The sequence below is a fragment of the Buceros rhinoceros genome, unplaced genomic scaffold (genome assembly GCF_000710305.1).
Source record: "Buceros rhinoceros silvestris isolate BGI_N320 unplaced genomic scaffold, ASM71030v1 scaffold24750, whole genome shotgun sequence".
NCBI lineage: Eukaryota > Metazoa > Chordata > Aves > Bucerotiformes > Bucerotidae > Buceros > Buceros rhinoceros.
In genome coordinates, this window is record NW_010390645.1 from 23,186 (window position 1) to 38,777 (window position 15,592).

Consider the following 15,592-nt stretch of genomic DNA (forward strand, 5'->3'; position numbering starts at 1 on the left):
GAAATAAAATTTAACCCCACATCCAAAAAAAAAAAAAAAAGGGGGTGGAAAGGGTGGCGAACATTCCTTCTGCCTAGGGGTGAACTCTTGCCTCCAGAGAAGTCAGTGGTAAAACTCTCATGGACTTCAATGAGGCCAGAAGCTCCACTTAGACATTTGAAGTTGTATTTCATGGAATACAATGGAAGAACATTTATACCTGAATTCCAGGGAACCAATCTGGTGCCTGGACTTTTTCAACACTTTTGTTCTTAGTAAGATTTCAAGGACAGAAGAGTCTGAATACCTGGAAAACCTTTCTTTCACTGAGTCATTTTCCTAGAGTGACTTCTTTCATATTTGCTAATAAATAATTGCATCCTGTTCTTGAAAGTCATTCAGTAGAAAATAACTGCATATATGCAGCTACCATAAAAACCTACTTTAAATAAACTCATTTGTCATTACCTCTCTCAAGACAGCTGTTGTCAGCAACATTGAAATTCAAATTTGGTTTGCCCATGACAATTAAAATGCTGCCAACACTGACAGAATTTAACAATATCTCCATTGTTCTGAGCAAATAAGCAAGTTAATTCTGTCCTGCAAGCCATCACTGTACCATAATCAACTGATGTGTATTGAAGAACTGTGATGTTTGAGATTATTCAGCTTTGACTGGGTTGTATCAGGGACCAAATGTTTACTTAGTGAACTGAATGATTACTTCAAATCCTTGTCTTGTCTCCAGCAGTTTCCAGGCTTTTTTCTGATATAGGTATTTCTTTTTTTAGTTTGTTACGTTTTTTGAATGAAATTTGAATGTCAACCAAGTAATTTAGATGTTGCTTCTGCAGTGACACTGTCACAGAACACAGGACACCAAGGGCTGACCCTTTGCCTGAACTCTTGAAAATTGTAATTTTCACAGGCATGAGTAAGTTTCAACTCTTCTGTATTAGACTCCACAGCCTTTCCCAGGAGTTTGTTGATATATACATTTCTGTTGGTTCCTGCAGGAGGACTGATGACTTTTCTTCCTTTTCTAGATTTTCATCAATAATGAATGGCAAAATTCTGAAAGTGGAAGAATATTCCCAGTATATAATCCAGCAACAGGAGAGCAGATCTGTGAGATCCAGGAAGCTGATAAGGTAATGCATCCCATGAATGGGTAGAAAGGTATAAATAGATCAAAGCAACAGGTCCAGAAAAGCACTACTGGACAATTTTTTTATTAATCACAGTTCCAAACCCCATCATGTGACTAAGGCTGTACAATAGCAACTTTCCTAAGCCTGGTAGAAATTCATTGCCTTTGTTTTTTTCTTCCTTCTTGACAGGTTGATACAGACAAAGCAGTGAGGGCAGCTCGCCTTGCTTTTTCTCTAGGTTCTGTCTGGAGGAGAATGGATGCATCGGAAAGAGGCCATCTTTTGGATAAGCTAGCAGATTTGGTCGAAAGAGACAGGACAATTCTTGCTGTAAGTGGCACATGACAATCAACAGTCAAATCACCTGTCGGTTTTATATTCTGGGACCAAATTATTTCATAACTGTGTTAATAAGTAGTACATTTGAAAACTACACACAGCTTGATGGCTAAGATGGCTGACTATCTACTTAAGACCTGATCCAAAGCTCCTAAAAGTCAACAAGGTTCTTCCAGTTGACTCAAACAAGCTTTAAATTGGCCAGACAAATCAGACAAATGAATGGGTGTGCACACTAGTGTATGCCTATTATGGGTGCTTGTAACTTTTCTGAAATAAAAAATGGAGAACGCAGTGATTTGTGCAGATATGAATGAAATGGCAGGTGCAAGGCTTACCGGCACTCAGCTGGTTACACAGCTTCTGGGTACTGCACTATTTTGCTCACAAACGAAGCCATCTAAACGGTGGCGTTGTTAATGTTGTTTTCCGCATGTCAAGTGCTTTGAACTAAGCTGGGGAACATCTTAATTCCAGCTTTGTCAACACTTAAATCATCTTACCACCAGCATATACTGTAAAATCGCCACAGGAAGAAGGAAGTGCACAGCAAATCAAGTTTACTCTGCCTGTCATTTGATTTTTGTTTCTCGAGCCAAGTTCTTTACTGAATTGCACTGCAGGCAATGCCATTAATTGCTCTTGGGGATATAAGTCAGTGCAGAATTAGGCCTCCATTCTTCTCTATAGAAACTCATTTGATGGCTAGCATGTTACACATGGGCATACTTTGCCCATTCTTAATGATTTCTATTAGACAGCATTGAGAACAAGTTAAGCTACTCAACATCTTAGGATATTTTACTGGATTCTTTTTTGCTAAATGCTCTTAGGAACCCCTAAGAGGATATCTTATAAAGTACTTTTAAAAATAGGAATATTAACTTATAAATAAGGACATTAGCTTGTTAATTTATGAGCTTCCCTAGAGGAGAGTTTGTTTATTTGATGGCAATAAATAAACTGGCTGTACAGTATAGATATCTCAGACCTCAGCAGGAGTCTTGGCAGCCATATAGAGACATTTTTATATTCACATCAATTATATAAAGAGGGATATGTCCATTCTTCTCTTTATGGATTCAGATCATTAATACGGGGTTACAAGGAGCCCCTTCTCAGCTGTTATCATTAACATAACAGAACCTCGTTTGACAGACATTTTTATCTTGGCTCCTGATTAAAGCAATTTAGCATTTCAATATCTGGACCAAACACGGTGGCTTTTAGGTCCAAAATACGCACAGGGACATGGACATGCATGTGGATACGCACACACAAATTCGCAAGACAGACACATGCACATAAATGCACACGCAGGCACACGCTCCTAAAATGATAGTCATTCCAGAATACTCCAGCAGGAAACGGGATTTTTTTAAGGAAAATGGGTTTTGTTCACATTTGTAAAAAGAAGTAACAAAGGGCATCAGACAGATGTTCTGACACTTGTGGATTAAGATTATGCCAAGTTGTAACTGGTTGGTCTGCATTAAAATCTTTCTCACAATTGAAGAGCTGTTAGAACAGTACAATACTTAAGTACAAGAGTCTAAAAATGCTACTGTGTTTATATCTTTTAACTTTTTCTTGTCCTCTAGACTATGGAATCACTGAACAGTGGAAAACCTTTCTTGCAAGCTTTCTATGTAGATCTTCAGGGAGTCATAAAAACCCTGAGGTATTATGCCGGTTGGGCAGACAAAATCCATGGAATGACCATTCCTGTAGGTAAGGGGGATTAAAGCACCGGTATGCACCTAAAGCTTCTCATGGCCAAAGAGCTTTAATAGACTGTAGCTTTGTAAAAGGTAGAAAATAACCTTGTTTTGGTCTTACAGTGTGTAGTACGCTGCTGAAGCAGATGGTTAAAAGTCAGCAAGACGACCTGCTATTGTTCTGCCTTACGTGCACATCCTGAAGAGTGTTTTGTTTCTTTCGCATGTGTCCATCTGATAGCTCAATACCTACATTTAAATATTGTGACCCTTCTATAAAAATTGATGCAGTATAAGCCTGACAAATACCTTGGAACACACGAAAACAGTGTTAGTTGCCTGTTTAAGAAATAGCATGCTTGCATGTATATCTTGTTTACGTATGTCTTCTTACTGCCTATGCAATCATTTTACTTGGGACTAACACTGGATCCAAATTCATTTATATTTTGAGAAAATTTATAATGCTACTAGAGAGAACTGTATATACACATCAGATAGATAGATACACTTTGTTATATAAGCTTCATCAGATTATTCAGTGGGATGAGGTTTATATTGTATGTATGAGATAAATCTTTATTAGTGCTAGGAGATTAGTTATTCTGCTCTTATTTTTTGCTAGAGATAAGAAAAATCCTTACCATTATTTTTATTTAGCAAGTCTTTTCCTCCTGCCCCTTCCTTCCAATAGTTTAACAAATACAGGCTGCACTTTCTGCTGCAAACATGCTCCTTTGCAGTCTGGACTAGATGTACCAACTGCTATAATTATGCAAAATGAGATATAGCAAAGAATGATCTTACGCAGGTGCAGCCATTAAGATAAATGTATTAATCTTTCACCTGCATAAAATAAATCTTTGGAAGAAATGTAAGGAAAACCAGTATTTATTCTATGGATTCTTTTTTGGCTTCATGGTGCACACTGTTGATTGCGCAGGCATGTTTATGACACTCCACTGAAGGAGATCAGGAAGGCACACTCACAAGTAGGTGAATTTTGCTGTTGCCCATCAATTGCCATGGTATCTGCAGTATTTGCCTCTTTACAGCAAAGCACAGAACTACCAAAGATAGGCAAGCAGATAAATTGAAAATGTGACCACAAATTTTTCAGGAGGAAAACAGATCATGTAACTCTTACTGCAGTGTTACTCATCATGGTGTTCCAGCTTATTAAAATTGCAATGGGTACTGACTGATGTTTATTTTCACGGGTATATTTTCACCAAAGAAATGTCAGTATTAGTATTTCAGGTGTAGACTCTTCTGTAAGGACTCTTTGAAGGTTTCCACAGTCATTCAGGCTGAGATTCATAAATCCCGGTTTTGCCCTTGCACTTCACATTGTAACATGCAAAAGTGCAGAGCCCACCATAAATTCATACATTCAGCAAATTTCCTGTTCTCTAATCTCTTTCTCCATGGTCAGTGAATGCCTCCGCCTCCTCACTTGTTAGCCCTGCAGGTACACAGAATTCAGGTCAGTCACCAAAAGGCATTGCAAAGTTAAGGAGAATAAATACTCTCCACTTATTCTTGTCCTCAAATAGTGCATCATCAGGTGAAAACCTTGATTTTTTTCAGTGAGGTGCGCTACGCTGGGAGAAGAGGGAGGAAGGCACAATGTCAGCATGCCGTTCTAAATGTGAACTTCAGTGTTAACAAAACGCAGTTATCAGTAGTGTACAATCGTAAGTCTAGTCACAGATTTTCAAGTTAACAAGTAGTTCTTCCTCTTGCTTTAACACTCCTCTGTACTCCTCTAGTTTCATACCATAAATTTTTCATTCTCCTAAAACTATTTTAGAGTGAGGCCAGTGTTAAACAATGGTGCTCTTTACATTCACATGCCATCAGCTCATCAAAGGAAACCAAACAAGACAACAACAACAACAACAACAACTAAAACCCCTATTAAATCTCCTTACCATTCTGTTCAGTATGCTAATAAATCTGAAACCTCCCAATCTTTCATCTGTTTCTGTTCGGGTTTTCTTCTCCTCTAAAATAAAAAACAGGCAAGTGATAGACAAGTAGAAGAAGAACAGTGCATTTTACAGTCACATTCCTTTTGGTCCCAGAGCTGCTAAAAACCTTCTGCCTGCCCTTTGCTTGCTCTCATCTGTAAAAACTTGATGATTTAAATTAAAACAGAATGAGACTAGACTAAAAACTTAAACTAATAAACTAAATGAAAGCAAAAATGTATCTTTAAATCAATATATGATATGATATAGCTTAAAGAACCAACTTGGCTCTCCTCACCACTTGTTTGCTGTATCCTGCTATATAAGGCATGTGACTGTATTATGACTGTTATGCAAATAAAATATCCAAGACAGAGACTCTTGATGGAAATCTGAGCAAACACATCTGTGGAAGGTATTGCTGTCCCAGAGTGAGATCCCTGGATAAACGGGGCTTTCTTTCTGATTAAAAAATAAAAATCTTTGGGCCAGGTGCTAAGCAGCTGCAAATTGATCTGGTTCTATTAATATCTATGAGGACTGAAGAATGCCAGTTTACATCTGCTGAGACTAATAAAAAAAAAAAGTTTAAGACAAATTCTCAGGCAATGTTCTGGCTGCCAGTAATAGCATCTTAGAGTAAGTGTCATTAGCATGACTTGTATAAACTGATCTTAAAACTCTAAGACGTTTTACAAGTCTCATTTTTAACTTCTGAGCACAGGGGAGCTTTCTACACTCATTGTTCAGAAAAAGTGGTTCACTTCATCAGTCTTGAGTCATTTTGCCATGGTCACAGCTTATTTTACATTATGGACAGGGCAGCTCTTGGATACATCTTTGGCCTGTCCAGAGGCATCTGAAACACGAAGATATTGTTAGAAAGCAACTTTGAAAGTCCCATCTTAACAGTAAGTCTGTGGATGATGACTTTTGGAAGTGGGTTTCAAAAAGGGCAGCTGTCTGGAGTCTGGTGGAAGGAAGCAGGGCAAGCAGTTCTGCATGGGAGGTCTTGCTCTGCCGAAAGAACGTTCTGCCTACATTAGTGGAATTAACCACCATTTGTCTGATTTGGCAAGCGGGTTAGGTTATCTATAGCTTTATGTTATGAAGTGCACAGACATGTGGCAATTACTATGCAGTGACAATCTAAAGTCAGACAGTGCTAACGTAACTGTGTTACTGTTGTCACCATCCTTCTGGCTGACAATCCACCTCTCACAGTACTACTGAGCACAAGCTGGTATTTTTAGCTGACTCCTCTGTATGCCTCTTGAGCACTTACTTAGACAGTTTTGACTCTATATACTTTGCTGTATTTTGACTTCTACTTTTCTTCTGTCTGGTTTGATGATGCTTTCTATAGTCTGTGAACCACTGCTAGCATCTGTGAAAGATAACCTAGAAAATCAAACTGATCATCTCGATTTGTGAAACAAATATTCTCATCCTCACTGGGAAGCTGTTAAGCATCTAGAGAACAAGATGGTACAATGACATTTCGTCAATGAAGAGCAGAATATCTCCCTCCTCCTTTTCCTGATGTGAATCTCTTTTCTCTCTCTCCTTCCCTCCTCTATTTCCTCTGTTCTGCCCCTTGTCTTGGTTGCAGACTATGGTTACCTTTCTCATGAGAGTTCTACTGAGCAAATCCTGTAAAATATATGTACAGAAATAAGAAGAACTGAAAATATGTTATTTCCAATAAAATACCAGTTGAAGTCTTTACTTAAATGTAAGAAGCTTTATGGATTCACCCATTTATTATTACCAGATGTATAGCACAGGACATTACAGCAGGTTCCCAAAATATACTCTCCATTGGGGAGTTAGGTCTCTCCCCGATGCTGAACAAGGCTGGCTGCAGCTCTGGACTGAATGGGGTCAAGGCCGTAGCTGCCTGCATGCTCTCACACCACATGAAGGAAAGCACATACCCCTGTGTTGGACAGTGACAATGGGAACAAAAGCACTGCAATCTCCTCTCCTCTTAATCCCTTCCTCCATCTGACCATTTCCTATCCTGGTAAATAATCTCCTGTGATTGAGCCTAGGAAACCCTCTCATCATTCTCACATATTTAGTTGAAAGAGTTTTTCTAAGTAAAGAGATTCAAGTTTTCCTAGATGACCAAGCACTACAGACGAAGGGGCACATCCAGTTCAGGCTTTAGTGTAGCCCCTCCCTCAGCTGTCCTCTCACTGAAAAACATTTGACCTACATTCAGAGGTGGTTTGAGCCTGGGCTAGTTTATACAGCTAGAAGACTCAGTTCAGGTACAAAAGTGCTGCAATCTACTTGGCACAGATGCAGGCCAAGCACACTAACAAAGCTGATGTTCAGACAATAGCTTAACTGGTCCCCACACAGAACAGGTCATTTTCCTGCTCTTTATCAGTTCGGAAGAAACCTACATCATATCACAGCATGTATAACCTCAGCAATGTACTCCCAGACCACAGGCAAGTGCTGAAGCAGCAACAACCATGCAGCTTTGTGAAAGAGCATGAACTCCATCAAGCCCCCCACGACAGTCACTTACACCAGCTGTGCAAAATGAGCCAGCAGAGAGACCTGCCGCTCTGAGCAGCCTGGGCCATGTGAAAGGTTCCCACAGACCACAGGCCTGACCCCAAATCACAGATCTGTTTATTTCATGACCTGACTCAGGCTGCCCTGAGCTCAACAGTGCTTTAGTTAAGGACTGCAGATCTAGCGTAGCATTCACTTTAACTAATGATACCTCTCACCCCTGGAGTTTTTTGCCATTTTTGTTCATCAGGACCTTAAAAATAATCACCAGATCAGAGAGTTAATTAATTCCTTTTAGCCTCATACCATCCATACCTGCTGTTTGTGAATATGCAGTCTGCTTTTCATGCATCTTTCTTAGTCCATATTCTAATTCTGTCAAAAGTTCAGTGAGGAAAGCCCATAATTTCCAAGTTTCCAGTGACTTGGTCCTTTCATTCATTTATTCACCTCTACCTTGTGCAAAAGGGTTGTAAAAACTTTTCTTATTCTCTTCTGTCTTGTTTTCTAACTGCATCCAACTTCTCCCTGTCAACTGTTTAGTGTGAGGCCATTTCTGATCCAGGCCTTGTTCTACAAGTCACCTATCAGAGCACTGCTGAATGATGACCCCTTTATTCTCTTCCATGTTGTCTTCTGCAGTTAACTCACGCTCAATTACACATCAGTCACAGGCTTCCCTTCTTCATTCCACATCTACAGATTGTGGTATATCATTGCATGACTTCACACTGCTTGTGTCTTCAGTGGAAGATGAGCAAGATATGTTACTCTAGTATCCCACATCCACTGGCATATACACACCTTTATACTGCTGTGTTCCAGTCATGCCTCTCAGGAAATTGCCTTTGTGACTCTTCCTTCATGTGTCTCACCCTGAAATCAGCAGAGGCCAGTAAGTGGCTTCCTTGCTACTGCTCTTTTCAGTGTGGTACACCTTCTCTTTCCAAAGGACCAAAGCAGGTTACTTTCTGATGGGATGCCTGCTTCCTTTGTTCTACAGAAAGAACAATTAGGTTGCTCCTGAACCTAGGTTTCCCATGCTGGCTCATGAAAAAACATTTCCATGACTTCTTTATTTCTTTTACTGCCATCAAAGGCTGATCCTTACAGCTTTACCCCTACTCTATTTTTTTTTTTTTGTTCTGCCAAGTCAAACTGCACTTGAGAGTAACCATGCTCATCTGTTTCAGATGGAGATTATTTTACATTTACAAGACACGAACCCATCGGCGTGTGTGGACAGATCATCCCTGTGAGTATCTCTGCTAGCACTTTCTATTTATTTTCATTTGAACCAGCTCTCTTTAAAGACACATAAAACATAGTCCTCAGCTATGTGTGTTTTCCATTATGAAAAAAGCTGAGCTCATATTGTTGACATATCTTTAACAGCCTCCCTGCAAATGCTTATTTGAACATGCTAATAGGGTTTAGGCTCTGTTATTAGGAGTTAAGTTCTCAAGTCATAGAATTCTCATGATTAAAACAAGCAAAGCAAAACACAGTGTTAATATGCTGTCAGTGGTTATGGATGTTCACACAACTTATGGAAAATTGATGCTTTGCTGTGGTAGTCTTTTTATTTATTTAGCTTTTACTGTGATTTAACAGGCTCCTCAATTCCTGGGAGAATGTCATGCATTTTAATTCCATTCTTTCCTGCTATTTCTTTTACAAGGCTGGAGGAGAAAAGGAAACTCCAGGAGACATACCACTACAATTAACATTGCATAGCTAATAAAAGACATGAAATGTTTATTTGTTATGAGAGAGAAACACAGCACTTCATCAAATCTAATACTCCCCCTACACCCCAATATACATCCTTAACATACTCTTGCTGAACACTGCACAGAAATTGCACTGAGAAGCTAACTTTTACAAAAGAACCAGTTAACTGGCTTTGACAGAAATTGCAATGGGAGGCTCACATATAACTATTAAAATATCATGTGGAAGCTTTTTTCCTTGACAAAGCACTGGGGAACTGATCAGGACATTCTCTGAAATTTTTGTTGGTGTTGTTTTATTATTTTGTTCATGTTAACCACAAAGCCACTAAACAGCAACATGCAGCAATTCCATTAAAAGAGGAGCAGCCACAAATGATTACTTCTACAATGTTAAGCCCTTTTCTCCTATTCGTTGTTATTTCATGTCTTTGTTAAGGGGAGAGGCTATTGTGTTTGGTACTCCCTAGAAACTCAGAAAACATGCAAATGGTGCACAGAGTTGGTGGCTACACCCATCCCGCAAACACCTACATACTCTCCTAGCTTGACTCACGAGTGGTCCTTACGAATGAATGATTCCACAGCTCTGTCCTCATTCTTCAGCCAAACACAAGCATAAGCATTTGCAAGATGACAACCCCAACATCTATCCCCAAAGTTGCTGTGGATCTCTTAGGCTTGTTTCATTCAGTTTAACTGACAGATCTATTGAAGAAACTTGACTGTGGGCTGAAGATCAAGCAGAATTTTAGTTTAAATTTGTGAATCTCATCGTTCAGGGTACCCAGCCCTCTGCCATACTTGTTCATTCTTCCCTCAGGTTTGTCCTTCACAACTTCAGTATGGCTGTCATACACATCTAGTCTAACACCACTGCTGATCTGTTGCATATTTCCCCCACAGCTACCAGTACAACCCCCTGAGCCGCTGCATGCACTTAGCCATTGCACTAGAAAACATGTTATTACAAAAATAAAATTAAACAGCAAGCCTTACACTAAATTCCTCATCCTCCTTCACATCCTAGCTTCCATCAAAACACATGCTCTTTGGCAGCTCTGTAGCATAAACAGGGCTATACACTACCCTATAAAACTCAGAGCTCTCCTTGCAATACCATTAGAAGTGCAGGCTGTCAGCACACTGTTGCCCCACAGCTCCCCTCCCAGGTTTATATACTGTAGATGGAATTAAAACATCACTTTGTCTCCGGAGTTTATAAACAACTGAGGGAGTAAAAAATTGGGTGTTCGATGAAGGAAAGACAGTTGTGTATTTTTCCAAGCTAGCCAGGGGCTAGAGAGATGTCCGTGAGAGTGGCAGCTGATATGCATCAGGCAGTAACATGTTCTGGCCAGTGGCTGGCTCTTTGTGACTGATAATGTCTATTTTCCTTCCAAAGGAGATAATTATATGCATTTATAAGAGTGGCTGTACGAATGCAGTTATTTTATTACTCTGACATTTCCACTGAAATCAGCAGGACTACCCACTTAACCTCTTAGGATCAGGCCCTGATGCAGGAAAGCCTGTTACTCTTTATCCACAACTTGTTTGTGCATCAAACTAACATAATTCAATACATCTTCTGATGCAGTTACATGAGTTTGAAATTAATGATGATACAAAATTTTGCATCAGCAAAGAATGTTTCTCAATTTGTTTCTTACTGTTCTTTTACTGTCTTTCATATAAATTGCTCAATAAGAAGTTTTCAAGAAAATGAAATGCTTTGACCGAGCACTGACATTTATGGGGTTTTTATTGTAATCCTGTCAATTAAGGATTACATAATATTGAATATAAATTTTATATATAAGGTGTAGTCAGGAATGGGAAATTTACATTCAGAAATGCTTCGGCATGAACAGTTCTTTCCAAATGGATTAGAAGCAAGGATTACTTGACATGGGGAATTAAAAGTGCCAATTGCAAAACAGTAAATGAAATAAAAAGTTGTGACTAAAAAAATTAACAGATAGATAACAGAAGATTCTTTTATGAAGGCTGCGGGTGGGGGCTGTATTTCTTTGAACAGGAGAGAAAGAACTAAAAGGTCACTGTTGTCGCTCTCTTAATGGCTGTAATTAAAAAAAAAATCCTTGCTTTGTGCTGGGAAAGATTTATGTTGACAATCAGCCTGAGAAATGAGTGAGGTAGCAGCTTGACATCTTGAAAACAAAACACCACTGCAATATTTTTCCATCTATCAACTTTTATTTTTTCTTGCAGTGGAACTTCCCCCTGCTGATGTTTGCATGGAAGATTGCTCCAGCTCTGTGCTGTGGCAATACAGTAGTTATTAAACCAGCAGAACAAACACCGCTCAGCGCTCTCTATATGGGAGCCCTCATCAAGGAGGTAAGAATAATTGACAGGAATAATGTCTCCGTCTCTCCTTCTGGGGAAGGAACTACCAGCACATGTCTGGTTTAACGTGCTCTGTCAGTTTTCATAAATCATGCTTCCCTTCGTTCACTCCTATTTTGACAGGCTGGCTTTCCACCAGGAGTTGTCAATATTTTGCCAGGATTTGGTCCAATTGTTGGTGCAGCCATAGCATCTCATGTTGGCATTGATAAGATTGCTTTTACTGGATCTACTGAGGTAAGAGGATTCATGGATATTTTACTGTAAAATATGAGTAAATAGTTAGGGAGATCGTATTAAGTCCTTGTGCTACATTTCTCACTGTCACTGAGTAAAAAGAGCTACATCTACATAACAGTGGTCTGTCCTATCCTTCCCAGCTAAACTTACGTACTGCAGTATTTCCAAAGCAGAAAGGGCTCCTTTCCTCCAGCCCCTGCTGTGCTCAGCACCTCAGCACAGGAGATACGCCTGGAAAAATATTGCTGGGATTTCCTGTGGGCTTATGAGGATGTGAATCACATGCAAGTAGGCAGAACATCCCACGTATATCGCAGTACACATAAATGATGCTTTAGCATCCGTAATTTGTGTATCTTGGCATACTGGGGCAAATGTACTTCAGCCTTGATGCTGCATTCAAGTATACTGAGGATGAGGAGGAGGTCTAAAAAGAAAGGAGTGCAGACAGAAAAGGAGATTGTCCAAGGAATCTGTTCCCAAAACTGTGGAAAGAAGCTGGCCAGCAGATGAAGGGAGTCAGTTATCTCCTAGATGCCAAAATGTCTTGTTATGAGTCTATGATAGAATCACAGACTCATTCAGGTTGGAAAAGACCTTTAAGATCATTGAGTCCAACCATTAATCCAGCATTGCCAGGGCACCACTAAACCATGTCACTAAGCGACACATACACAGGTCTTTTGAATCCCTCCAGGGATGGTCACTCCAAAACTTCCCTGGGCAGCCTGTTCCAGTGCTTGACAACACTTTTGTTAAAGAAATTTTTCCTAATATCCATCCTAAACCTCCCTTGGCACAACTTTCCTCTTGTCCTATTGCTTGTTACTTGGGAGGCCAACACCCACCTCACTGTAAACTCCTTTAGAGGTGATAAGGTCTCCCCTCAGCCTCCTTTTCTCCATGCTCAACAACCCCAGTTCCTTCAGCTGCTTCTCATAAGACTTGTGCTCTAGACCCCTCACCACCTTCGTTGCCCGTTTCTGGACACGCTCCAGCACTTCAATGTCCTTCTTGTAATGAGGGGCCCAAAACTGGACTCAGTATTTGAGGTGTGGCCTCACCAGTGCCAAGAACAGGAGGACAATCCCTTCCCTGCTCCTGCTGGCCACGCTATTGCTGATACAAGCCAGGATGCCATTGGCCTTCTTGGCCACCTTGGCACACTGCTGGCTCATATTCAGCCGGCTGCTGACCAACAGGCAGCTTTCCAGCCACTCCTCCCAAGCCTGTAGCATTGCAGGAGGTTGTTGTGACCCAAGTGCAGGACCCGGCACTTGGCCTTGTTGAACCTGATAATGCAGATGTTACAGTGAAGGTTTGGTCTAAAGATAAAGGCTGTAAACTACAGAAAATGTAACTAATCTCTCAAATCTCAGATCATGTCTTGCTCTCATATACGTGCAAGACTGGTGTTACCAGGTTTGGGGTGGGGATAGTAGAGGTACTCTGGACTGAAGTCACAGGAAAATGGGCCTTATCTCATTGTCTGAAGGCAGACAGAAAGGAATCTCAGTGGGAGTTTCAAGGCTGCTTATATTTAGAGAGTGCTAAACTCGGCCCCCTTCAATTCAAAATCTGACAAACAATTGTATGGAGGGAGCTAAACCACAGGGATCCAGTCTCTCTTTGATATGTTTGACTCCCACTCGTGGCAGTGGGAGGCTTTTTGCATCCCACGGATACTGCTCTTCACAGTGAGTCAATTTGTTTTCGACTAGAGTCAATAAATTCACTGATGAAGCAGCCCCACTATATATGTGTGGGTATCTTCCTGGTGGGCTCAGGGATTGCAGAGACCAGCTCATATTTTTCAAATAAACTACTCTGGTCAAATTATCCTGCAATTGAGTTCAGAAGTCACCATACGTGAGCCTAAATTACCAGCAAAATGTAGCTGCAGTCATATGCCTAATTTGCACGCACAGATTTTTTGCAATTACTATATGGCTGTACATGAAATTTTTATGGCCATTTTAGATTATAATATACACAGGTTACATTCTAAGTCAATGGCAACATCAGATTTCAGATTATTCTAAGGAATCGGTCTGGTCATTACTCTCCTGTAACCAATTTATATTAGCATCCTGGAATATTGAAAACTTTAATATGAGCTGATTATCCCCCATAAATTAAATTGAAACAATTGTTTTCATAAAGATATGTGGTCTCTGTTTAAGATAAATATTCTATTATACAGGATGTTGCACAGTTTGGAGGAGGAAAAATACAGATGGGTTAGGTTTCAAAGTTGTCTTTTGTAGCCAAAATAAATTTTTATTGTAGTTCGAGACAGCTTTAGTTTTAATAGGCGTTTAAACTCAAAAGTTGTGGGTTTTATACTAACTTAGTGCCTGCCTTTAAAAGCCTTACTAATAGGAAGTGAAAAGCATTACAGAGATGAAAAAGCAATTCTCTAAGAACCTAAAGCAGGAACAGATGGAACATTTTAATGCAGAGTTAGTGTAAACTATTCCATATTGTTTCTGATTTCCTGTAACACTGAAATTTTGTAACAGCAAGTCAACATTGTAACATCTTAAACACAATGCTGTGATATGAGCTGTACTATAGAGACTCTGACTTCTCCAAAACAGATTTCAATTTCTAATTAAATAATAATGGAAATATTTTGTCTCTCTGGTCTTGTCTGAGGCATGTACGCTCCAGTGATGTGGATTTCCGATAGCCATCAGATATGTATAAACACCACGATACTATCTTCCATTCCCACGTTTCATCCAGGTGCTGGTTAAGGCAGTTAATACTTTCAACTTGAGCAAGTTAATGACAAAACCTATCCATACAGAAGCAAAGATCTTTCTTCAAGTTTAGAAGTCCAAAGCACAAGGAAAAAATATAAATTCTTTACCCTTGAAGTATATACTCCTCATTTGCCTGTAAAAATCACAAAAACTAGGCTATTATTATCTATTTCCTGCAAAGTTTTTTCAAGGCAGAAAACAGGCTGCTCTTCCTACAAAAAAATTCAATGCTAATGTTTTCTAAAATTTGTACAACCCAGTCCACAGAAGTATGAGCCAAAAGGCCAAGTTCATAACCTTAACTGAATAAAGCCTGACATAGCCACACCAAAGATCCATCCAGCCTCGCACCTTACCTTGCAACACGACCCGTAACAGATGCTTACAGAAGCAGCAAGCATGTGTCAAGTGATCCCTTCCTTGCCGTAGCTGCACAGCTTCTGGTAATCAACCACTTAAAGTCTTTCTAAGCCTGAAGGTGCATGTGGACAATTGTATTTAACAGCAACCAATGGCTTTGTCATCTGTGCCTTAGTCCAGTCCCTCAGGAAACTCCTGACTATCGTGAGGCCTCAAGCTCATGCTTGCGCAATCACAACACAGAAATTACTTCTAATTTATTATACTTATTTCTAATTTATGATGCTGGTCCAGCTTGCACACTCTATTTCCTTTCTGTTTCCTAGATTCTCAAGTGCTTTGAAAATTGTTTCAAGTACTATTGTTTACTTTTCACACACTTTCCCCCAAATAAGATATTAAAAATCATGAAGAGCTCTTTCC

The 15,592-nt window shown here is 39.8% G+C and overlaps 1 protein-coding gene across 3 annotated transcripts in view; it reads left to right on the top strand.

Annotated features, from left to right (window-relative positions):
* ALDH1A2 (aldehyde dehydrogenase 1 family, member A2) overlaps positions 1-15,592 on the top strand; it is a 55,895-nt gene that overhangs the window by 23,108 nt on the left and 17,195 nt on the right. Inside the window, exons 3-8 of one of the 3 annotated variants that reach the window (XM_010138574.1) lie at positions 1,029-1,133; positions 1,323-1,463; positions 3,074-3,203; positions 8,889-8,950; positions 11,664-11,792; positions 11,925-12,038. In XM_010138574.1, coding sequence (XP_010136876.1) covers positions 1,029-1,133; positions 1,323-1,463; positions 3,074-3,203; positions 8,889-8,950; positions 11,664-11,792; positions 11,925-12,038 — 681 coding nt within the window. Of the gene's footprint in view, positions 1-1,028; positions 1,134-1,322; positions 1,464-3,073; positions 3,204-8,888; positions 8,951-11,663; positions 11,793-11,924; positions 12,039-15,592 lie in introns of those variants that run through there. The other 2 variants (XM_010138581.1, XM_010138588.1) reach the window with 2 other exon arrangements.